General features: G+C 38.1%; 1 protein-coding gene across 3 annotated transcripts in view; it reads left to right on the top strand.

Moving 5' to 3' along the window:
* Positions 1 to 26,231, top strand: part of GALNT3 (polypeptide N-acetylgalactosaminyltransferase 3) — a 65,282-nt gene that overhangs the window by 12,331 nt on the left and 26,720 nt on the right. For 2 of the 3 annotated variants that reach the window (XM_053665229.1, XM_053665228.1), the window contains 2 exons: positions 20,258 to 20,881; positions 25,517 to 25,689. In XM_053665229.1, the coding sequence (XP_053521204.1) occupies positions 20,367 to 20,881; positions 25,517 to 25,689 (688 nt within the window). In that variant the 5' untranslated portion in view covers positions 20,258 to 20,366. Of the gene's footprint in view, positions 1 to 12,487; positions 12,507 to 20,257; positions 20,882 to 25,516; positions 25,690 to 26,231 lie in introns of those variants that run through there. The other variant, XM_053665230.1, reaches the window with a different exon arrangement.

Here is a 26,231-nt window from a genome sequence, read left to right as displayed (position 1 = left end):
TCTTATAATTTTCTGAGTAGAGGTCTTTTACATCCTTGGTTAGGTTTATTCCTATGTATTTTATGCTTTTTGAAGCAATTGTGAATGGGATTGTTGTTGTAATTTCCCCTTCTGTTAGTTTGTTATTGGCATATAAAAATACAACTGATTTCTGGATCTTAATTTTGTATTCTGCTACTTTCCTGAATTCATTTATCAGTTTTAATAGTTTCTTGGTGGAATCTTTGGGATTCTCTATGTACAGTATCATGTCATCTGCAAATAAAAATAGTTTTACTTCTTCCTTTCCAGTTTGGATGTCTTTTATTTCTTCTATTTGTCTGATAGCTATGGCTAGGTCTTCCAGTATTATGTTGAATAAGAGAGGTGAAAGCAAACATCCCTATCTTATTCCTGATCTTAAAAAGGAATTCTGTAGTTTTTGCCCATTGAGGAAGATGCTGGCAGTGGGTTTGTCATATATGGCCTTTATTATGTACAGGTATATTCCCTCTAATCCCACTCTGCTGAGAGTGTTTATCATACAGCAGTGCTGGATTTTATCAAATGCCTTCTCTGCATCTATCAATATGGTCATGTGGTTTTTATCCTTCATTCTGTTTATGTGGTGTATCACATTTATTGAGTTGTGAATGTTTTACCAACCTTGCATTCCTAGAGTAAATCCCACTTGATCATGGTATATGCATCTTTTTGATGCATTGCTGTATTCAGTTTGCTAATATTTTGTTGAAGACTTTAGTGTCTATGTTCATCAGGGATATTGGCCTATAATTTTTTTCTTCATAGTGTTTTTGGAATTAAGATAATTCTGGCCTGTGCAAATGAGTTTGGGAGCCTTCCCTCCTCTTGAATTGTATGAAATAGTTTGGGAAGTAGAGGTATGAGTTCTTCTTGGGACATTTGGTAAAATTCACCTTTCAAGTCATCTGGACCAGGGTCCATGTTTGTTGGGAATTTTTTGATTACTGCTCCCATTTCACTAGGTATAATCTGTCTATTCAGATTATCTGACTCTTCCTGATTTTGTTTAGGAAGATTATAGGATTCTGGGAATTTGCCTATTTCATCCAGGTTGTCCAGTTCGTTGGCATATAGTTGTTCATAATATTTTCTTATAGTCTTTTTTATTTCTTTGATGTCAGTTGTTATTTCTCCTCTTTCACTTCTGATTTTACTTATTTGAGTCCTCTGTCTTTTTGTCTTGATGAGTCTGGTTAAAGGTTTGTTCATATTGTTTATCTTGTCAAAGAACCAGCTCTTGTTCGTTGATATTTTATATCCTTTTTTTAGATTCTATTTTGTTTCTTTACGCTCTGATCTTTATTATTTTCCTCCCTCTACTCACCTTGGGCTTTGTTATTCCTTTTTAAGTTCCTTTAAGTTAGACTGTGAAGTTAGACTGTTTATTTGAGCTTTTTTTTGGTTTGTTTTTGAAACAGGCCTGTAATGCTATATGAATTTCTCTCTTAGGATTGCTTTCTCTGTGTTCCACAGATTTTGGGTTGTTGTGTTCCCCTTTTTGTTTGTTTTAAGGTATTTTTTTATTTTTTCCTTGATCTCATTGTTGATCCATTTATTGTTTAATAACATGTTATTTAGATTTCATGTCTTTGTGTTTTTTTAGTGTTCTTCTTTTGACTGATTTCAAGTTTTGTAGCATTGTGGTCAAAGAAGATGCTTGATATGATTCCACTTTTCTTGAATTTATTAAGGCTTGTTTGTTGTTCTAAAATGTGGTCCATCCCAGAAAACATTCCATGTGCATTTTAAAAGTATGTATATTCTGCTGCTTTGGAGTGAAATGAATTTACTTGATCTAGTATGTTGTTTAAGGCCACTGTGCCCTTGCTGATTTTCTGTCTGGAAGCTCTATCCATTGAAGTCCATGGGGTGCTAAAATCCCCAACTATGACTGTATTTCTGTAGTCTCTCCCTTTATGTCCGTAAAGATTTGCCTCACATATTTAGGCACTCCTATGTTGGGTGCATAAATGTTCACTAGGGTTATATCCTGTTGTTGGATTGTTCCCTTTATCATTATATAATGCCCTTGTCTCTTGCTATAGCCTTGGTTTTAAAGTCTATTTTGTTGACTGTAAGTATTGTTGCTTCCGTTTTTTCTTTTCCGTTTTCATTAAATATCTTTTTCCATCTCTTTAGTTTTAGTCTGTGTGTATGTTTTGATCTGAGATGGATCTCTTGGAGGTAGAATGTGTATGGGTCTGGTTTTCATATCCATTCAGCTACCCTATGTGTTTTGTTTGGAACATTTTAATCACTTACATTTAAAGTGATTATTGATAGATACATATTTATAGCATATTATTGTTATATTATTTTCCTCTGTTTTTTTTGTCTTTCCCACCTTCTCCTTTTCCATCTCTTTCTCCTCCTCCTTGTCCTTGCATGCCCTTTAACATTCGTTTCAGTACTTGTTTGGTGTTAATACATCCTTTAGCTTTTTTGTGTGTGGAAAGTTCCTTATTTCCCCTTCAGTTTTAAATGATAGCCTTGCTTTGTGAAGTAGCTTTGGTTGTAAGTCCTTGCTTTTTGTCACCTTGAATATTTTATGCCACTCCCTCCTCACCTGATGTTTTTGAGAAATCAGATGACAGTCTAATAGGTGCTCCCTTTAGGTAATTGTCTGCTTTTCTCTTGTGGCTTTTTAAGATTGTCTCCTTGTCTTTAAGCCTTGCTGTTTCAATTATGATGTGTCTTGGTGTAGGCCTCTTTGGGTCTGATGTGCTTGGGACTTTCTGAATTTCCTGGACTCATGTCTTTTTCCTTCGCAAGGTTGGGGAACTTTTTGGTCATTATTTCTTTAAATAGCTTTCAGCCCCTCCTCATTCTCTACTCCTTTTTGTGTTCCCCCATGATGCGGATGTTGTTACACTTCACGTTGTCTCAGAAGTTTCTTAAGCTCTCCTCGTTTTTTAAAAATCTTTTTTCTTTTTCCTGCTCTGCCTGGGTGTTTTTTCTATCTTGTCTTCCAAATCACTGATTCTATCCTGTGCTTCATTTGACCTACCATTTATTCCTTCCAGTGTACTATTTATTTCAAACACTGCATTCTTTATTTCTGGCTAGTCCTTTTTTATGGTTTCTTTGTCTTTTTTCATGCTGTTGAGTATCCTTATATCATTACTCTAAACTCTGTCTGGTAAATTTCTGGCCTCCATTTCATTAGTTCTTCTGGAGAATTCTCTTGTTCCTTCATGTGGCCTGTTTTTTTTGTTTTCCCATTTTGGCTGCTTCTTTGTGTTTGTTTCTATGTAATGAGTGTGTCTGTAAGACTCTGGTGTAGGCCTAAGTCAAACCCTGCCTGTGACTGGCCCTGAGCCTTGTGTTTGGAGCTATTGGTGATCCACAGCTCGTGGTTCCCTCTGCTGGGCCTGGGTTTGTGCAGAAAGAACTAGGTTATAGCAGCAAGGCCAGCTTCTATAGGCAACAGGCCCAGAGGATCTGCCTCTGTCTGTAAGCTTTTCGTTGGGTCAATCAGTGAATATCGTCCTGCTGTACTCCTCAGTAATTGGGCTTATGCACCACAGGGTGGGGCAGTTGCTGCCCCTCAGGCTGATGCCACTTGGAGAGGTGTGTTCTTCCTGAGAAAGATGGCTTCTGCAGTATGGGGAATGACTCAGCACAGGGATCCTGGCAGCTGTTCCTTCAGTGCACTCCCCAGAGCCATCATCCCCAGACTGTCCTCAAGCATCTCTAGTCCACTCTGCCCTCCCTCTCCTGGAGCCCAGGAGAGTGGGCCCTTTAAGAGGCTCTCTGTGTCTCCAGCCATCTCTCCCTGGTGGATAGAAATCCTGCTGCTTTTCATAGCCATGTATTTGAGTTCCATTTCTGGTTTTGATGCTATATGCTGGGGAGCCCAGCTTGCAGTTTAGACCCCACACTTCTCAGGGGGAACCTCTTAGTCACTTAAATATACTTGCAGCACTTTAGCTGCCACCAGTGGGAGCCCAGTCATCTCTCTTGTGCTTCTTCTGCACCTTTTACCAGTCTTGTTGTGGTGATATGGCTACTTCTGTCTGTCTGTGGTTATAAGGCTTCCCTCCAGCTGGTGTTCAGTTGGTTATTCAGGATAACTTTTCTATAACTTAGTTGTAATTCCGTTTTTGGTCGTTTGCAGAAGAGGTTACTTTTAGTCTGTGTGAATCCCACTTATTCTTCTGCCACCTTGGGTCCTCATGTTTTCTTTTTTGATTGATTAATTTATTATTATCTTTTTTTAGTAGTTACTCTGTTTACCTAATTAAAGTGTTTTTAAAAAGTAAGGGTTATATGGTAGTTCTTTCTTTCACATTACCCTCTGACACCCAGATTTCCTTTCTGGAGGCAACCAATGCTATCTTTTTAAATATAAAAGCAATATTTATATATTTTCCCTCTTTTTCAAAAGCAAATAAATCTTGCTTATTTTTCACTTATTGTGCACATAACTTTTCAGCATATAAAGTAGTTTCTTTGTTTTTAGTTTAGCATACTATTCCACAATATTACTGTCTTAAGGTTGTTTCAACCCTTTGATATTAAAACAATATTTTAATGTGCAAGCTTACAGGTTTTCATTTTACTTATATACTAGCATATCTGTGGGGTAAATCTCTAAAAGTCATTTTCACACCTGACACATTGATGGGGAGTTGAGACCTTGCACATTGGTAACTCCTAGTGAAATGGAATCTTATACCCTTTGCCCTCTACCTCTTCACCTCATTACCTCATTTAGTGTTCATGGCTTTTTTGCCTGTTATTTTAGCTCTAGGTCTACCTCTGCAAATAATCCAGAAAAGGGAGCACTCCATTAGCTGTTCTTTTTCAAGTCAAGAACTTATCCCTGACATGTTACTGGACAGGGTCCTGGCCCTGAGTGGGGCTTTCAGGGCCAGCTGTAGTGTGTGGGTTCTTGACTTCTTGTAGGGAAGATTTCCCAGCCAGGGTCCAGGTGATTATAAGGATACATTTATTAAAGCTGGGAATGATGAAACAAGGAAGGGCTTAGCATAGAAGAAGCGACAGGAGCGTCTAGGCTGGGATGCTATAAATTACTGGGAAGTCAGAGAAAAGTGGGCCTAGGAGACAGGTTCAGGGGATAAGCCTGGGACAAGCTGCCACTGCCCATTGCCTTAAAGCTTAGGAGACATGTGCCTATGGGGCAGGAAGTGGGGAAAGAAGAACAGATGGGAATGGCACAAGAGCTGCTCCCCAGAGGGAGGGCGAAAAGCTCTGTGTTGAGGCTTTTATCTCTCTTTTGCAGTGGGGAGCCTTAGGGGAGGTCTCAGGGAGGGTTTTAGTAGAATATTCATCAGTTCTCCAGGTGTGTCCTTCCAGGGTCATGTTCCCTGCTGGGAACATTGGTCAGTGGTAGGGAAGGGGATTTTTAGTCATTGCAGTTGGTTCTGGCATCACTCACCTGGTTTTGCTGCTTTTCTGGCCCTGGAACTGAAATACAACTCAAGCCTAGCTATGATCTCCTGGGAAGGAAGGCCAGGGGAGAAAAGGTTACTGTGGTCCTTGTTTTCCCAGTTTTGCCTCCTTCCAGGGCCTTCCACTCTGGTGACCATTTGTGCTTGGCTGTAAATTACTTGGCCAGTTTGCTCAGCTATCTGTCTCAGTTTTCCTATTCTACTTGCCAAGGAATTTTCCTAGCTTCTTATTATCCTGTCTCAAACACTTCACAGTTTAACAACCTTCCCAGCCTCCCATTGATTCACTTGCTGAGTTCAGCTAACTCTACCTCCTAAATTTCTTCCCAAGCCTCCACACCCCTTCCAGTCATCTCTTCGCTGGATTATTTTTAATGGTCTCCTAATTGCCTCCAGCCACCTCTCTCATTTTCCCACCCCCCAAAATTCATATTCAGCACAGCTTCAAGAATAATCTTTATAAATTTCAGTTCCTATTAGGTCATCACCCTGCTTACACTCTATCAAGGCCTCTCCCCTTTGCCTAAAGGATTAACAACAAATCCCACAAAATTAGGTGCCCCTCCCTTTTTTTAATGTGGAGCTTGGCATTCAGCATATGTCTTATGGACCTCACTGTGTGGTAATTGTCCATGTACGATCCTGAGGAAAATTACCCTACTTAAGGTCAACTTTTAAAAGAAGAATGAAAGTTTAGGCTGATATTTTATTTCCAACTGAAACATATATTAAAAGGGTCTTTTCATACTTTAGCCATGAGGAATGGATAATGCAGGAATTTCAGATGGTAACTGGATAAGTAGAGCAATAGTGTGTGCTTCAAATTAGGCGTATACATAGCCTAGTCTTAAAGACAGGCATTGCTTTTATGCGCAGTTTTCATGGAGAATTAATTTTGTTCTTTTACATCTGGGGATGCTGTAGCTAATGGTGAAGGGATAAGTAAGGGAACTATGTAATTGTTGAGATTGAAATCTTTTTTAATTCTGGACTAGGGGTTGGCAAGCTACAGCCTTTGGGCCACCTGGTTTTGTTAACACAATTTTATTGGAACCAGCTCCACCCATTCATTTAAGTATTGTCTGTAGCTACTTCTGCACGATGAAAATAGACTGGAGTAGTTGCAATAGAGACTATATTGCCCAGAAGGAAGATATTTACTATTTAGTTTTTTACACAAAGTTTACTGATACTTTTTTTAGAGGGGAATGGAAGTTGGGAGGTAGAGCATCAATGAGTTGTGGATAAAACCTGTAGGCAGGTGAAAGCAAAGTGATAGCTGTCGATCAAGCAACCTTACTTGCTTGCTTCCCTAATAACCTACTCCTGATATTCTGGGACATTGAAAGAAGAATGAAAGGACAGAAATCATCTTACTAATTGTGAGTGTTTGGACTCCTTGATAAACATTTTACTGAATTTATTGTGTGCAACTTGCATGCCCCACTTCCAACTATATTCCATGGCAAGGCCCAGTAGACACTCCCAAGATATCTCTCACTAAAATATTGAGAAAAACAGTGAGGAGAACCCCTGCAATGGTGCAAAAAAAAATCTGTGATTACTCTCCATTGTAAGCCATGCAGATTGGCTCCCTGACTTCAGTGGAGATGATAGGCTCTCATAGTAGCTCTAGAAGCCAAATGGTAGCACTTAAACACCAAAGACAAAGTAGGTCCGTATACAATAATGGAAAGCAGGGGTGTAGGTGTCATCTGAAGGCTCACAAATATTTTTGGTCACTAAGGTAATGTCTTTGGCAGGCTTTCTAGTGATAACTAATGAATGAAGTAGATGGGCGGTAATATCGCTTTGCATATGTAACAGGAAAACACTAGTTTTGGTAACAAAAATGTTGACTTTAGTTGATGCATTTGAGGGTCACAACCCCTCACCCAGCTGCCAAAACCTAAGTCAATTCACAGGCCCAGGACCCTTTATTGGAAGCGGAGTCCTGTTTTCCTTGAGAAAGAATGCTGTACCATTGCCTCAAGCATACATGGTAGATCTTCCTCCAAGTCTTTCCCCAAGAAACCTGTAGTCATTTATTAGAGATTGTGCTTTGGGAACAAGGAAACACTCATATCTTTTATACTAAATCCCGGGGCCCCAAAATATCATTGTGGCCAGTCAGTCAAAATGGGAAGTTATTGTGGTCAGGCTGGAGTCTTAGCTCAAGTCGGACTCACTGCCCTGTTGAATCCTTATATTGTCTCTCTAAATCTCGGACTGGTGACCATTATGATAGGAGAGCTAAGTGGAAGACCTCAGAACTTCTCTCTTCAGAGACAGTGAATCAGAATACCATATCCCTGAAGGAATTGTTGAGCTGCCACCATCAATGGTTTGAAATAAGACTTGTAATAGCTACCACATCTCCATTTAACTCACTTATTTGACCTGCACAGAAGTCAGATCTTAGAGAATAATTGGACTGTTGTAAACTTAACCATTGGCTGATTCCGAATGTAGCTGACTCAGGTATAGTACCTTTACTTGATCAAATCCACAGACCCTAGCATATGCTCTGTGGCTATTGACTTGGTTAGTTGCTTTTTCTCCATACCAAGTTACAAGGACCACCACAGCAATTCGCTTTTACCTAGCAGAGCCGAAATACACCTTCACAGTCTTGCCTCAGGGTCAGGGCAGTTCTCCTGTTTTAGAAATCTTAGTCTTTGCAACATTCCGCAAAACATCGCACTGGTCCACTACACTGATGATATAATTATGCTGCTTGTTATGTGAGGAGCAGAAAGTAACAAATACTTCAGATGTCTTAGTCAAGCATATGAGAACCACAAAAATTCAGGGGCACATCAGTAACATTTCTGGGTATTCGGTGGTAACTGTGCTCAGTAAGCCCTTTTGAATTTTAGAGGCAATGTGTGCATATTTTAACTTGCTGCCTTATCTACAGAGTAACCAATAAGACTGCACATCCAGGACACAGTACACACTATGCTACCACTTAACTTTACAATTGAGCAGGCCCGATGATTCTCTAAGCTTCTGTAGCATATAGGGATAATTTATCAAACCTCTAGCAAGAACCAATAACAGAAGCACAATGCAGATGTCTGGAATTTTAAAATGAATATATGACTCCTTCAGATAACTGTTTACCCTTTGGTAAACAGCTTTTGTCTTGCTACTAGGCCGATCTAAATGCATGACCATGGGGCGTCAGGTTACCGTGTAAACTGGGCTGTTCATTTTTAAGAGGGTGTTGTCTGACCTACCTAGCCATAAGGCTGGCCATGCATAGCATCAGCCTAACAGCGAGCAGAAATGGCATGTAAGGAACAGAGCTTGGGCAGATCGGTAAAGTGTAAGTTGAATGAACAAGCGACTCAGACTCCTTTAAAAACAGCTCCTGTTGTATGGCCCCCTCTCCTTCAACCCCCTTGCCTTTGGCCTCTTGGGGATGTCCTTAATTTAGTTGATGGAAGAAGAAAAACCTCAATTCTAGTTTATAGAGATATGCTCATACCCCCCAAGCTATAGCACTTACAGCCCCACCGTAAGTAATTTTGAAAGAGTGGAGAAGGAAAATGCTCCCAGTAGGCAGAATTTTGAACAGTAGATATGAGGGCACAATATGTCTGGCATGAGAGATGGCCAGAATGACAGCTCTGTAATGGTCCGTGGGCAGTGGCTAATGGTTTGACTATATGGTCAGGGACTGGGAAGGGACAGGAGTAGAAGACTGGTAACAAGGAAGTTTGAGGAAGAGGGATAAAGATAGAACTTTCAAAAAGGGGACAGCCTGAAGAAATTTATCCAATCTGAATGCCCAAAATAAGACATATATTACTGTCACTCATCAAGTGGAAAAAATGACACGCTGTGGATGTCAGTCAACCCGTCTCCCTAGCCATGCCAGTTCTTGTTCAGTGGGCTCATAAGCAGGGGCCATAGTGGCAGAAATGGGGGCTATATGTACATAGGCTACATAAGCTAAGCAACATGGACTTCCTCTTTCTAAAGTTAACCTGGCTAGCACTACCGCTGAGTTCTCAATCTGCAGTAACCCACACTGAGTGATTAGGGGAAACCTCAGGGCAGGTTGATTGCAGGATGTTTGACTTCTTATATCATTGAGCAAGCAGAGATTTGTCTTTATTAGAATTGATAAATATTCTGTATATAGATTTGCTCTTGCTGCCAGCACCAACATCTCTGGACTCACAGAATGCCTGAGGCCAGGATAGATACAGAATGGGTAGTGGAAAAAGAAAGCCATAGATACTAATTATGACCTCATGGTCAATTGGGTAAATGAGGATTTTAGTAGCTTTGAACATTTTCCCTTTGCTTTTCTTATATATAAATATATGTGTATATATATTTTTTATAAACTAACAATTTTCTTATCTCATTCCCCTTTTCTTTTTAAAAAATATATTACAAAGAAGGTGTTAGAGATTACATTTACAAGTTAGTCTTTAGGTAACAAATTAAGTGGGACTATGACAGAATTTGAGAAGTAATTCACAGAGTCACAGTAATGGATGCAGTGGCTGGTGGCCTCTGCATCTCCTCATTTTGATGTCTCCACTGTAAGAAGGATACTTACACCTTGTTAGGTGGGATACAGAACTGTTTCGTTTTTGTGCCGGAGTTCAAGTAAGTGGGAAGGTCTGCATGTGGAGGCTGAGTGGTCACAAGGGTGAACTGTGCTGCTCATCAATTTATAGTTTCTCAACTCCCAGTGCATTTTATTCACTTACTTTGTAACAATTGAGTTGGGCCCTGTAAGTATTTCTCCTTTGCTTGATGGCGCAATGTTAATACACCTTGTCAGTCAAGGGCACTGAGGTGAGAAGGAGCTTTCCTTCCTGGTATCAGAGTAGCTTGCTGGCCAGTTCCTTGCTGGCATACTCTTTCTCTACTGTTCAGCCCTGCAGTTTCCTCCAGTGCTAGGTAATTGCATCCCCAAGAGTCCACACCTGCCTGCCTCTGTTTTCTGACCAGGGTTTGATTTGAGCAGCAGTGGTGTACCCTGGAGCCACAGGCATCATGGACCTATTCCCTAGCCCCAGTCACTGCTCCCCATACTTTCTTTCCCCACCATATGGGAAAAGAAAGACCCACGTATGTACCCACTAAGGACCCTACAAGACCAGGTATCTAGGGAGCTGAGTGCCCAGTTTTTATCCTAGGCACCAGCCTGGACCTATACTGGTCCTAGATGCGCCGCACACAAGTACACTAGACTTCTGTAGAGGACAGCTTCTCTCAGCTCTGGTTCTGAGGGTAGCCAACAGTTTTCTTGAGTGCCTAAAAGCAGATTCTAGTATTTGATATCTCTTTCTAAATGGCTCCCTCTGAGACTCTAGAAGGCAGATTTCTGACAAGGCTCACAAAGTGACGCACCTCAGTGACTTTTGCACTGTCAGGGAACCAGTGCCATGGCCTCACGGTAGAGCTGTCTGGACCTCAGCCTGGTGAGGTCCCTTGGGCATCTCATCTTAGGGGTAGCAGTAGCACTTTATATCGGGTCATCTGTATTTAGAATTATCTTTAACTTTCACTAGCCAATTCCATTATTCTAATCCTTTAGTAAAAATTTTTCTTGTTCAAGTATCTATGTAATTTCTGCCTCTTTGCTAATCCAAAAGCCATCAGCCATGCTTGCAATGAAACTAGTTAGATGGGTAAATCTTTTAAAATGCAGTGCTTTTGCCTGGAGAAAATATCAGTTAAGTAGATGATCTATGGAATCCCTCTAGTCACTCCTCAAAATCACTCTACTCTCTAGTACATTGTAAATAATCAATATGTTATTTCATATGTTTTGTGAAATTCATCCACAGGGGCAGATGTGGCAGGAGAAGGGACGTGAACCCCACTCCTCCCCCTCCATGGGTAGTGTTGCTCCATAATTGCTTTCTTGCTCCAAACTGTAGAGGTGTCTGGTCCACAAATCAAGATCCTGTCCACAACCTTTCACCTTCAGAGATGTTTATCTGACCTGAGACCTGGTATAGCTGAGAAGTTGAATGTCTGACCATGCTCTTCTATTTGTTAAAACCTGTGCTTCACATCAAACTCTGTCACTAGGCTTTTTGTCTCACAACCTGCATAAACCTATATTCAGACAGTGACTTACTTTATGACAATCACATGCAGTTAGTTAGTTGTACACTGGTGGCACTTTTCAGCCACCTGAAGCAACTCTACTTGGTTTTTAGCTGGGATCTTTGAGGTATGTCTGCTGCCACTGCCTGTGGCTATCTCAATGCAGTTTGCTTTGCATCATTGTTTGTCCCTTGTCATACACTCATGAGTCATTCCCTGCTTGGAAGAATTGCTGGCAAGGATGTGAATGAACATGGACTTAAACATAACCAAAACTAACTGCAGTAGCAAATCGCCATGGAATTTGATTCTAGCAATAAATACAAACAGAAATCACTTCCTGCCACTTCTCCATTCCCTAACATTTTCAGCAGCAGATGAGGGACACTTAATAAGAATTCTGCCCAAGAATTTAAGGGTTTATTATCAGAGCCAGTTTGTTGTTGTTGTTGTGTTGTTTTTTGTTTTGTTTTTAATTCAGTTAGTGAACCCAGATGAGAACATGTGGCAAAGATCCAATGAGTATTAATGCATAACAGTGTACTTTTTAAAATCTACAATCTATGCTAGGTTTTAGGGATGTAATTTTGTGATTTCTTGCTTTGCATGGTTACCATTAACTCTTTACAATGTACTTTAACTCAGTAGTAAGCAAGTTTCATACACCAATTTGGCTTTTTGCCAATTAAAGTAACTGGAACCAGACCTTAAATCCCTGGAGTTGCAAAGCTTTATTGTCATAAATACAGAAACAAGAAGTGGAAAGAACTACCACCCTCTTGTTTTATTAAATGCTACTTTCACAGGCACTTACGAAGTGTTCTGCTTTTCGCTGCTTCCGAAGATTTCTTCAGTTGGAATTTTTATATTAAACCAATATTCTTGCAGTGTGTACTTTTCCATCTGGAGGGACAACCATGACTGGAAAGATGGATCTTATCTTGATATTTTTCCCAACTGCCTGCATTTAAACAACATCCCCAGGTGATTCATTGTCACATTCAGGTTGGGGAAGCTATAGTCTAAATAAATGGAAGCCACAGCTTTGTAGTTAAATTATTTTAATTTGTGAGATTTGAGGTTTTTTTTTATTGAGATGAAAGCATATTTTACCCCTAAGAATAGTCCATTGTTTTTAACCCAGCTTCATAGACATAGAATAGTTCATACCATTTTAGCCTTTCAAAGTATCATTTTGTGGATATTTTTATTTATTATTAATGCCTTCTTGAAAGGTCTGAATAATATAGTAGGATATACACAGCAATATTTTTAAGACCAGAGAGTTTCTAAATTTTAATCTTTTTCTAATTTTAGAAATTTATAAGTATTTCAAATTTAGAAAATTTAATTTTTAATTATTGTTTTTTAGTTTTAAAAAGCTATTTTATGGTATTCCTTTCTCTTCTATGAAGCTGATTTTTTATAATAATCAAATGACCATTTTGGATTGGGGTGTTTAAATGTTTTAAAATACGAGGAGAAAAAACCCTTCATATGCTAATAATTTCTAATGTGCAAATATAACTTATTATATTTGAGTTTACTGTCTTACTGATTTTTTTTGTCAGGCCTCATACTTCTGAGGCAAATGGGAAATTGATTCCAGGAGAGACTTGTTTATTGGCTGTTTTCACGTAGGTCTTTAAATTGGTCAAGAAGCATGATCTACAAGCATGGCATTATTTCCAGAATAGGAATTAAGAATCCTGGTTTTATTTTGCTTATGAATTTCTTGTGTGTCTTTTGGGTTATTTGTTTTATTGTTCAGAATCTCAGATTTTCTATCTTTATGTTGGGAACAAATACTTAAAAAATTATTTTACAGCCCTGGCTGGTGTAGCTCAATGGATTGAGCAGGGGCCTGCAAACCAAGGGATCATGGTTTGATTCCCAGTCAGGGCACATGCCTGGGTTGCAGACCAGTTCCCGGCAGTGGACCCACAATAAACAACTACACATTGATATTTCTCTCCCTCTCTCCTTCCCTTCCTTTCTAAAAATACATAAATGAAATCTTTAAAAAATTATTTTATAGCATCATAATTTGCAATAAAACGTCCATGTCTCATTTATACCAGCATTAACTCCTGAGCCTCATCCAGAAAATTTGGGTCATTCCTGGTTTAGATTTTATCTTCTCTCTCCATGTCGAAATAACTTTTCTCAATTTATATGAAGAATATATTTGAAAAATCTGTTCTTGGAGTATTAGGAATTAATAATATGGTTGACTTTGGTTAAATAAATTCCTCTATCAGGTGCTAGTTTTGATTTGATTGAAGTCTGCGACCTAAATCAGTGATTCTCTTTTTTAAATATATTTTATTGATTATGCTATTACAGTTGTCACATTTTTTCTCCCCTTTATTCCCCTCCACCCTGTACCCTCCTTCCCACCATCATTCCCCCACCTTAGTTCATGTCCATGGGTCATACATTTAAGTTCTTTGGCTTCTCCATTTCCCAGACCATTCTTAACCTCCCCTTGTCTATTTTTAACCCACTATTTATGCTTCTTATTCCCTGTACCTTTTCCCCCACTCTCCCCCCTCCCCCTCTGCACTGATAACCCTCCAAGTGATCTCTATTTCTGTGATCTAGAGATCTAGTTTCTGATCTAGTTGTTTGCTTAGTTCACTTTTGTTTCTGTTTTTTTTTTTGGGGGGGGGTTCGATTGTTGATAGTTGTAAGTTCTCATTTTATTGTTTGTATTTTTTCTCTTCTTTTTCTTAGATAAGTCCCTTTAACATTTCATATGATAAGGGCTTAGGGATGATGAACTCTTTTAACTTTACTTTATCTGGGAAACACTTTATCTGTCCTTCCATTCTAAATGAAAGCTTGGCTGGATAGAGCAATCTTGGATGTAGGTCCTTGCCTTTCATGATTTTGAATACTTCTTTCCAGCCCCTTCTTAAATCAACTGATAGTCTTACCTGCTTTGTAGGTAACTGTCTCCTTTTCTCTTGCTGCTTTGAAGATTCTCTCTTTATCATTTGTTAATCTTGGGTACTGTAATTATGATGTGCCTTGGTGTGTGCTTCCTTGAGTCCATTTTTTTGGGGGGACTCTCTGAGCTTCCCAGAAATTTATTTCCTTCACCAGATTGGGGAATTCCTCCTTCATTATGTTTTTAAAAAAAACATAAAGAGAAAGAACTTCTTGTTCTTTCTCTTCTGCTCCTGGCACCCCTATGATTTGGATATTAGAACATTTAAAGTTGTCCCAGAGGTTCCTAAGCTTCTCCTCATTTTTTTGAATTCTTGTTTTTTTATTCTGTTCTGGTTGAATGTTTATTTCTTCCTTTTGTTCCAACTCATTGATTTGAGTCCCAGTTTCCTTCTTTTCACTGTTGGTTCCCTGTTCATTTTCCTTATTTCACTTTTCATAACCTTCACTTTTTCCTCTATTTTGCCACCACACTCAACCATTTTGGTGAGCATCCTGATTATCAATGTTTTAAAATCTGCATCTGATAGGTTGGCTATCTCTTCATCACTTAGTTGCATTTTTTTTTCTGGAGCTTTGATGCACTTTTTCACTTAGGCCATATTTCTTTGCCCCAGTGTACCTGTTATGCAGTAAGGGATGGAGCCTTAGGTATTTGCCAGGGCCAGGCAACCCACGTGGCTGTATGAGGGAAGGGGTCCAAGAGGGAACAATGCCACTTGTTCCACTCTTTGCCTGCTTTCAGTAGCTTCCTCTGCTACCCACAAGCAAGTTTGGCCCTTCTGGTGCTGATTCCTGGGTGGGAGTGGTTTTGTGTACTTTCTAGGACACTGTGGGTCTCTCCAACATTCTCTCCTGTGAGTCTGGGCATTTCTCCTGCTGTGTCAACCCCTACAGTTTTTTTTCCGGTCAGAAGTTTTGAGCCTTGTGGCCAAGATGAAAGCCTAGGTAGGTATACTTTGTCTCCTTGTACAACCAAAAGAAGGACAACAACAAATTTAAAAACAAAAAAATAACCAGAACTGCCAGAAAATCAAACTGTATGAAAGTCTGATAACCAAGGAGTTGAAGAAACATTTATCCAGACTGGTAGGAGGGGTGGAGACAGGCAGCTGGGGTGGAGAGGATGCACAGCAGGGAGGTGGCTGGAGGACTGGGGGTGAGCGAGGCAGCAGTTGGTGGAGTGGGCAAGGCTGGCAGACCAGGCAAGGTGGTGGCCCCACATTTGTGTGCAGATAAACTGGGAGGAACAACGGGCGTGAGACAGACCGTGCAACCCAGGGTTCCAGCACGGGGAAATAAAACCTAAATCAGTGATTCTTAAATCTGGCTGCACTTTAGAATTATCCGGAGGCCCTACTATAACAAAAGCGGGGCCATGGCCCTACCATTAGAACAATTAGATCAAACTCTCTAGACTCTAGAGACTAGAGGTAGAGCCTAAAGTACTGCATTTTTAAAGACTTTTCCACTAATGTATATCCAGAGTTGAAGATCATTGATGCAAATGCTTCATGTTGAATGTAACTTTCATTAATGGAAGGCTGATAGTGCACATTAGCAGCAGAGGACAAAAAAAGGCATGTAAAATCCCTGGAGAATTAAGGTTGGACTTTTCAAGTGACCAGCAATTGCTAAAAGGAGACTATACTTTTCAGAAATAATCTGAAAAGAGCAAAGACTCATGTTCCTACTTTTGTAGACTTTGCAACTAAAATAACCCCATTGTCAAGATCCACAGCCTCATCCTCAATCCTTATTTCCAAAAACATGCTCTGAAAATGCGCGTTTTTCGTTGTTGTTTTTTTAAACTTATTTGCCCTGAAAACCTTACATGAGGGTATTTTTACTTTTTTCCCTAGGTAATCAATCCTCTTGTCCCCTGACATTTAAGGTATCAATTCTCAACTCTTAAAGACTTTATTTCAGATAACTTTATTTAGAACATCAGGGTTTTTTAAAAGATTTTATTTATTTATTTCAGAGAGCAGGGACAAGAGGAAGAAAAAGGAGAGAAACATCAATGTGTGGTTGCCTCTTGCATGCCTCCCACTGGACACCTGGCCCACAACCCAGGCATGTCCCCTGACTGGGAATTGAACTGATGACCCTCTGTCTCAATGGCCGGTGCTCAGTCCATTGAGCCATACCAGCCAGGGCAAAACTTCAGGATTTTACATGAGATCTGAGTTTGAATGTGTTGGGGAACTGTTGCTCTTCCACTTAAACTAAATGACCTTGGTTAAGCCGCTTAATCTGTTTGACTCTCCTTGTCAGTAATATGGGAATGACATAAACTTTACAGAACTGTTGGAAGACCAAATGAGAATGTATGTAGTAAGTGTTAAAGTGTCGAGGACTTAACATTTAACAAAAGTTAACTATTGTTTTTATTATTTCTAATTCTAAATTAAATCTCAGTTCTCCTTAACTTTTCCAGTCAACAAACATTTATTTGGTGCCGACTATGTCACCATTATTGCAGTAAGTGCCAGGAAAACAACCATAACTAAGGGAGGCACATTCCATGTCTTTCATGAGCTCTCCCCGACTCCTGCACTTGAGACATCCTAAACTAAGACCTGCTAATTAAAGGCCTCCCTTAGACAGAAATGCACATGCAATAATAGAGTCATTGCCCTATTGATGAATGACTCATCTAGTTTATAGTTTATTCCTAAAAAGATCTTTTTCAGTTACCTCATTAATTCTATCCTTCTTTCTAATTCCCCTCTCTAGCCACAAATGATTTCTGGCATAAAATGTTTTGGGAAAACTATCACTGCTATAGAGAAGGATCCAGTTCCATCACCTCCCTCTACCACATGGTTGGTTACCCTGGACTCTGTTTAGTTCTCTATTGTATTAAGACATCCTAAGGAGACTTATCTTATTCCTTCTCAAATTTTTAATCTAGCCTACTTGTGGCTACTGAAGAAATCTAGTATCACTAAGTAGCTCTTGAGAAGGGGATTTTTAGTGGTTCTCTTAGGGACAGAAAGGAGAGTGAACAGAGGTTGATTTATATTTATTTGTCTATTATAAAGCTGTGGTTAGAGAAAAGTGATCAGGTTGTATTTCATTGGTTGGGGACCATGAATGATATTTTACTTATCACAACATTTTGCTCATTTTCATCGTCCTGAATTCTCTTACTTAGATCAGGTATTCGGCCTGTTATCTGAAAGCACCTGGATCTTAAGCCTTAGAACCTTGGGGGCATGACTACATCTAGTCTGTTGGATTCTCTGCCAGGGTTCATTTCTGGTTTTGCCCTAAAGCTTGTTGGACTAAAGTTTAGTGAAGTTTATTTCTGAAGAACAACCAGCTGTTAGACAATTATTACCTCTCAAGGATAAGATGCAGGTAGTAAAATCTAAGTCCACTTCACATGATACTTTATCTGCCAATCTGTTTTCACTTGACTCTTCTTTTTCTTATTTCCCCTGGTCTTTCCAGTTTATTCTTTCTCCTCTCACACCTTAAATGTAGCTATTTCTCTGGTTCTATTATGTAATGTAGGTGAACTCTAACGTACCCTGACACTGGCTCTCCAATTCTCATCTCTAGAATAGAATTTCTCTCTGATTTTCTCTCCCATGTATCTTTCTTGCCTATGGAAACTTATCTTGGAAATCCTGCTAGCACCTCGAATTTGTCTTGTCCAAAATTTAAAAAGTTATGTTTCCAATTCCCACCCCAAATCTGTTCTTCCTGTATTCCCTGCCTTTGTCAGTGTCATCACTTTATTCTTCCCTTTCTTCCCTTTCTCTCACCAAGACCTATTTGATATGATTTCTGGTGCTCTTTTGAATCAGTCTTTTCCATCCTTAGTGCTTTCTTCATTTTTTGGTATCCATCCATTTTATTGGCACTGAGGAAACTGATTTTTCCAAAGCATAAATATGGTTATGATCCTTCCTTAAAACCACCCAGCTACTTCCATTTAATCTATTCAGGACATAATTGGTAGATTCCAAATTTACTTTCACTTGTCTTTAACTGACCTCCTACCATTCATACCTATGCCCTCCACTTCTGTGGTCTTCGGGATTGACCATGGCTTTTCTTGCTTTTATGCCTTTGCATCAGCCATTCCCTTTCTGTCCTCTCTCTTGTCTACCTGCCTAAAATTTGCTTATCTTTCAGGACTCTGCTCAGCAATGTTGTCTCTGGGAAATTTTCCCTAACATTTCTCCTTACCTTCCATGTTGCTTTCTTAGTCTCCTAGCATAGCGCATACCAGGCTGCTTTGGGGTTGCCTAGAAATGTCATACTAGTTGTTGCTCCTTAAGGGTAAGAGGTATCTATAATTTTATAGTCTCATCTTAGCAAAAACAATTGACACATAAGAAATTACACAATAATTGCGTGGTTCTCAAAATCCTTATATTATGTCTTCAAACAATGCGTAAAATTCAGAGGAGGGTATTTTAACATTTACATCAGGCTCTTAAAACCACCAAAGTTCAGAAATAATGGCATCTCATTTTTATGGGCAAAATGATACATGATTGAGGCGTTCTCTATAGCCAGTGTCCATTCCATACCAGAGAAAGATAGAGAGCAGTCCGATTAGAAATACTGTATAGAATTAAGTGTGCATGTTCTGCCATTTTTGTTTATTCAGCTTAAAATTTCTTGCTAAATGCCAGAGACTCTATCTTAGAACTTGGTTTGCTTATTTTAAATTTAGTGATAACTTTGGAAGAGAAACTGAATACAGTGCCAAAGTTAGTTTTCATTTCTATAAGTGACATTTCCTTTAAAATATGCTCGGGGAGGGTAGGCTTTTAGGGAAGACAGGTCTAACCCTTTACCCCTACAAATCGTATGGTATGTAATCGTGTATTAAAACCCCTCACATTACATTTTTTAAGCATCATGAAGAAAAGCAACCGTCACTGTGACTTAGCCTGTTATCAATGTCCTCCCCTCCCCTCCCCCTTTCTTTTGCTCCTGGGGGCTTGTACCAGCGTTTAGTAAACATGTTGCTCTGTTCTTAAGGTCAACGATAAGCAGTATTTTATCAGGCCAAATATTGCTTTTATAACTTGATCTCTCTGTAGAGATACAAGTAAAGCTTAATGCCATTTTCTTTTTGCTATTAGATTTTGTATTTGTATGATGTATTTTTATATTTGAAAATGGCTATTTTATAACAACAGATGTTCTTAATTTTCTAGTCTTTATTGGTTCTGTCAGAATTTGCAAGTACAGTACTATCAGTTCAGCAAATCTGGGAGAATTCCAGCTCACTTGTTGGAGATGCTGCTTTTGAATACTAATTGGTTTAGTTGGAGTAAAAGTTCATAGGTTATAGACAAACTTCATAAAATAAAAGGCAATATTTTGAATGAATGGCTGGTAGTACCTGTCAGTATACTTTGTTTCATTGTGAATTCCTGCTTTCTTTGTAATCGGTTTAATGAAGTCCTTTGGCCCCTTGGTGATCAAGTTAAGATACCTGCTTTTTAGACTCAAAATATACTTATGAAGATACTTTTATGCCTATTATATAATAGCTGTGTGCCAGAGTTTAGGGAAATAGCTATTTACTGGAGGTAAATCCCTAATACTTTATAGTCCTAGTAGACTGTAACTAATTATAGCAGTTGTGGTCTTCCAAAAGTGTAATTTCCCTGAGGGCAAGGTATCTTTGTATTTTTGTTAACAATAAAGTGTGTTTGTAACTCCTTTTCACGTGTTGGTTAAATGAATGAATGGAACCATGCTGATAGGAATGAAAAACTACTAATGTCATCTATCATTTCTGTTTACAGGTATTACCATTTAATGAAGTCTTCTTGCCAGCAAATCTATGATAAAAAATATAAGTAGAAGAGGAAACTATAACTGTTATTTGTCAAGTGACAAGCTTTCAATGTCAGAATGGCTCACCTAAAGCGGCTAGTGAAATTACATCTTAAAAGACATTACTATAAAAAGTTCTGGAAGCTTGGTGCAGTCATTTTTTTCTTCGTGATATTTTTGATTTTAATGCAAAGAGAAGTAAGTGTTCAGTATTCCAAACAGGAATCAAAGATGGAAAGAAACCTGAAAAACAAAAACAAGATGTTTGATTTAATGTTAGAAGCTGTAAACAATATTAAAGATGCAATGCCAAAAATGCAAATAGGAGCACCTGTCAGGCAAGACATTGATGCTGGTGAGAGACCCTGTTTGCAAGGATATTATACGGCAGCAGAACTGAAACCCATTCTTGACCGCCCACCTCAGGATTCTAACGCACCTGGTGCTTCTGGTAAAGCATTCAAGACAATCAGTCTAAGTATGGAAGAGCAGAAGGAAAAAGAACGGGGAGAAACAAAACACTGTTTTAATGCTTTTGCAAGTGACAGGATTTCTTTACACCGAGATCTTGGACCAGATACTCGACCTCCTGAGTATGTGGAAGAATATTCACTGTTTCCTCTTTATCATCAGGGTTTGCAGGGGAGGGCCTTTAACTAAGGAAATTGCTTGTTCTTTAGGCACGCTAAGGAAAAAAAGAATCAATTATCATTTATTTAATCAGGGTTTTTTTTTGGTTTATTATTATTGACATCAAATAATATATGTATTCTTGGTGAGGCATTGCAAATTTGAAAAGTTATTGTCTTAGAAATTAGAAAATTGAATTCTATATCTGACATATATGAAATCACAAGTAACTTCTTTATTCTGAAATGCTTTAGTTTTCTCATCATTTAAGGAAGAAATATGAGGAAATATTTATGGGAAATGTAGGAGTTGGAGGAGTATATGACTATAGAATAGAAATGATTTTTTAAAAAGTGCCAAAATATTGGAGCTGTTAGATAACAATATTTTATGAAGTTAAGTTAAAGACTTGGTGGTTATTCTTCGTGCTATAACTATATTTCAGAATGACCCTGTGTCTTGTAAACTTTCTTTTAAGGAACAATATTGTTATATTGTTCAAATATGATTCTCCAGAGTTTTGTTGAATAAGTCCTGGTATTACAGAGTTGTTGCCTTTTAGCTTCTGAGAGGCCAGCATTGCTCTTTATTGTCATTTGTTTACATGTTTATTTCAAGAATACAGTATTTTGATTAAGACTTCCCCCAGCTTCTACTGTGCTGGCTCTTTGTCCTTTGCTAATCATTTTGTTATCTTTGAGGCAGTGTTCAAGTGCTCTATTTGAACTGAGATAGCTAAAATGAATTTCCAGCACTTTCAAACCATCTGTAGATTTGTTAAAAGTTTAAGACAGACAAAGTGTAAGCAGACAATGCCTACATACTTTGATTTCTGGTTATAATAAAATAATATTTGGAAGTAAAACTAAAGAAAGGAACTTTGGTAGATTTAGGTCTGTTGCTTCACTCTTATTTTTCTAGATTTATGATCTGATTATAAACCCTGCTCCAAGTGTGAATCCTTCAATGTTGAAGTTATATAGATTAGATTTTTGCTGCTGTATTCTAATCTGTGTCATTCAAAGTTGAGTTGCTTTTAATTCTTAAATGAATGTGTAAATCAACAAATGGATATCTATAAAGTATTCTAGCTGTTATAACAGGGCACAGTTTTTGTTTTACATCAGTAGGTTAAAACACAGAATTGCAAGTTAGTGATTGGGGAGAGAGCTTGGCTGAGAAGCAGTTCACATCACAAATGCAGAAGCATGATGCTTATTCTTTGACGGGACAATCAGTATCAGCTAAAGATAAGCTTTTGTTTCTTCCAATATAACATGATAAAACTATAGGTATATTCAATACAGTTAATCATTAAGTAAGTGAGAAATAACTAAGCACTTTTTTTTTGGGGATAAACATGGCTATCCGCAACTGTGAAGATTTAATACTTTATTTTTGAAAACAAAATTGTTCAAGTATAGTTATCCCCATTTTCCTCCCATTGCTCTCCCCTCCCCGGCCCACCTCCTCCCTCCCTCTCGTTCCTCTCCCCCTCCCCATCCTCACTGTTCTTGTCCATAGGTCCTTTACATACATGTTCCTCTACTCGACACTCCCCTTTCTTTCCCTATTACCTCCCTGCTCCCTCCACTCTGGTCACTGTTTTGTTTGTTCTTTATTTCCATGTCTCTGGTTATATTTTGCTTACTTCGTTGTTTTGTTGAGTAAGTTTCACTTATAGGTGATATCATATGGTATTTGTCCCTCACTGCCTGGCTTATTTCACTTAGCATAATACACTCCAGTTCCATCCATGATGTCCTAAAGGGTTGGAGTTCCTTCTTTCTTTCTGCTATGTAGTATTGCATTTTGTAAATATACCACAATTTTTGATCCACTCACCGATGGTCATTTAAGCTGTTCCCAGCTATTGTAAATAAGGCTGCTATGAAATACTGTTTGACTTTAAATTTAACCTCTTTCAGCAAAAAAAAACCCAAAAAACACATTTTTCTGAAGAATTCCTAATCTTCTTGCACACTAAAAATTTAGATCCAGTTTCTCCTAAAGTCAGATGGTCATGTGACTGATTAACTAATTTTCTATATGCTAAAATTTTAAATGGTTTGGACATACGCACTCATTTTGACAAGTTGTTTAATTTCTCTATTTTAAATGACTTGTAAAACAGTTTTTAAAGTATATGTTCAACATCAAAATTGTTTCAGAATAAATGGAAGTGAGGTTTATGAGATCATATTATAAAATTTTACTACCACTTGCATTAATGATATTACATAACACTTTTACTTGCTATCAGTCAAGCAAATAAATTCTAGCTTAAACTGAGAGAAAGTGTTATAAGATTAAAATAATAACATTTTATTTGAGTTTCTGTGAAGTTTTAGACTCTAAATCTTCAAAACATTGTTGTAATTGTTGATCAATATTATATTAGTCACATAGCAAATAAATGTAGGGAAACATTTTTTTAATTCTGAAAATCTCTCTAGCAAATGTTTATAAGACAAATCATTAAGATTACCTTTTTTCTTAAAAATGAAAATATTATAATATGAAGTTGTTCATAATTTTTTACTTACAGTTTATGTTGGTTTATACACCTTTAAAGATTCAAGCTTATATTTAGTCATTTGTCGCTGTGTAATTAAGAGTACATATGAATAGGTAGTTTCTGTTTGGACATTATTTTTAATTTGTAGTTTTTCCAAAATTCAATTTAGAATAAATCATTTCCTTTCATCTACCAATGGGCTTGAATATGATTATTTGTTTCTGATTCTGTATGTATATTACACTTTGAAATAACAAAGTGCTAGAGACCAAAATCACTTTCACCCAGTCACTTCCTCTTTTTTCTACTCAGTCGCCTCTCAATACTCCATTCCCAGTCTAATCCCTTGGTTAGCACTACAGATAATTCCACTCTAATGAACTCTCAGCAGAGAATCTAAAACGCATCCATATTGAGAGCTGGATATAAAGATAATGAACGAGAATTTATAGGATGTCTTTTTTTTGGGACAGCAGTCCCAGGTGTCTGGTACTGTACAAGAGTCTCTGGTTTCCTCCTGGGCCCTGGCAGAGCAACTGAAGTGTTCCGGGCCCTTATCTCCTTGAGTGAATGATTTACTTTCTTCTCTTTAGATTAGAGCAGCACTGTTTGATTGTGCACACACTTACTTATAAGTGCCTTTTGACTCTATGGGAGAATTGTATAATCTGTTGTCTGAAATTATACGACCACTTATGGTTTTTAAGTGAAGTTAAAGATAAACTTTTTTTGTTTATCTCTCTTTACCATAGACCACACATGTTGTGTGTTCCAAGTTCACTCTATTTGTTTTTACAGTGTTTTGAAGCCCTCTCCTACACATTATTTTGTGTGATTGTCACCTTAACTCATTAGGCCAGCGGGCTGTGGTCAGCTGTAGTCTCAACGCCTGGAGGTTATGCAGGTCCACCTGTTACCCCAGGGCTTCATGAGAAGATTAATTTCACTCAGGAAGTGAACTAAGATGCCATTGATTATAATACTGTTATCAAAATAAAGATCAATTTATAACTCATGGTTATAGCTAATGAGTAGCCATTAACCAGTTATAAAGAACTAGAGTCTCCGTCCTTGTGCCTATCAGTGTTTTATGCAGCAACAGAAGCACAAGACTTTTAAAAAAGATTTTATTTATCCATTTTTAGAGAGTGGAAGAGAGGGAGAAAGTGAGGGAGAGAAACCTTAATGTGTGTTACCTCCCACATCCCCCACCTGGGGACCTGGCCCACAACCTAGTCATGTGCCCCAACTGGGAGTTGAACCAGCAACCCCTGGCCCACAGGCCAGCACACAATCCACTGGGCCACACAGGCCAGGGCTAGAGGCACAGGACTTTTATCATGGATTTAGGACTTTTATTTTAGATTTCTAAATATTTTTAAAGAAATATTTAAAATGGTAAATCTCATTTAATTAAACAATAGCCTGGATTATTGAAGCAAAATCTTTAAAAGAATGGATATAGCATATGGTAGGAATTTAAGTTTTGCTGAATAATGAAAATCATAAGAAAATAGGTTTATAATAAGCTGTATTTTCCCTTTTTGTTCAAATATAGATGAAGTAAATTAAATAAACTCGGAAAATATTACACAGTTAGGAAAGTATCAAATTTAAACAAATCTATACAAACATGAATATTCATGTAATAAAATTGCAGTTTTAAAATTTTTAAATGAGAAAATATGATTTCTACAAGGAAGAAACACTTGGTTTTCATTTGACCAACTACAAGTATCTGCCATTTTTACAGGTTGTCTCACACATATGTTATTTTCCTTATTTAAATGTTATTTGTGTTTAAAATTATATCGTAGAGAATGTTTACTATAGTGTGCTCTAGTCTTTGATGTGTAGTCCCTATCCGTGGACATGATCTCTGGGTGAGTGGTCTGCTTGTAAAATATTTTGTTTTGATCTACTTAAATTTATATAGCATTAAGATCATCTTATATAGTTAAAAAAGCAAACACACTATTCACTCTCATTTCCACAGTGAATAAAGTTAAACAGTAATTTTGGTAATGGTATAGCTGAAATAAAGTAGTAAAATTAATCATTGTTCTTCAACTTTTTCTAGATGTATTGAACAAAAATTTAAGCGCTGCCCTCCCCTGCCTACCACGAGTGTCATAATAGTTTTTCATAATGAAGCGTGGTCCACGCTGCTTAGGACTGTCTACAGTGTGCTCTATTCTTCACCCGCCATACTGCTGAAGGAAATCATTTTGGTGGATGATGCTAGTGTAGATGGTAAGAAAGCACATGCAAATTAGACTGTTTCCCAAATCCATGTGGTGTTGTTTAAAGTCTACTTAGTTATATTGTACTCTCCGAATACCATTTCGGAGCTTGAATATAACAGCTTGGATGGTATGTATAGTAGATGAAAGTAGAATGCAAGGGTACTCATATTCACATAGTTTACTCTTCAGTAGTGTGTGAAACATCATTATTCATAACTTTGTAGCCCTTGATGTAGCACTTTTATTGTAAGGCACAGTAGTTAAGAGCACAGACATGAGCCTCAACCCAGGCTGCCTTGCTGTGAATCCCTGCTCTGGTCCTAACCAGCTATGTGATGTGGGTAAGTTAATTAACCCCCCATGCTTCAGTTTCACTATCTGTAAAATGGGAAAAATGCCACATTTCATCAGGTTGGTTGTATGATCTGTCATTAGTTTATAAACCACTAGTATAAAAAGAAGCTCTCACCACCAGTTAGACTAAGATGTCATTGATTATAAGAATTATTCAGTTGTGCAGCTTAGAACTGAGCAAATCCATAAATAGCA

Source organism: Artibeus jamaicensis, unplaced genomic scaffold, assembly GCF_021234435.1.
Source record: "Artibeus jamaicensis isolate MK-2021 breed Jamaican fruit bat unplaced genomic scaffold, CSHL_Jam_final contig_391, whole genome shotgun sequence".
In the NCBI taxonomy this organism is placed as follows: domain Eukaryota; kingdom Metazoa; phylum Chordata; class Mammalia; order Chiroptera; family Phyllostomidae; genus Artibeus; species Artibeus jamaicensis.
This window is presented reverse-complemented; position numbering and strand designations above follow the sequence as displayed.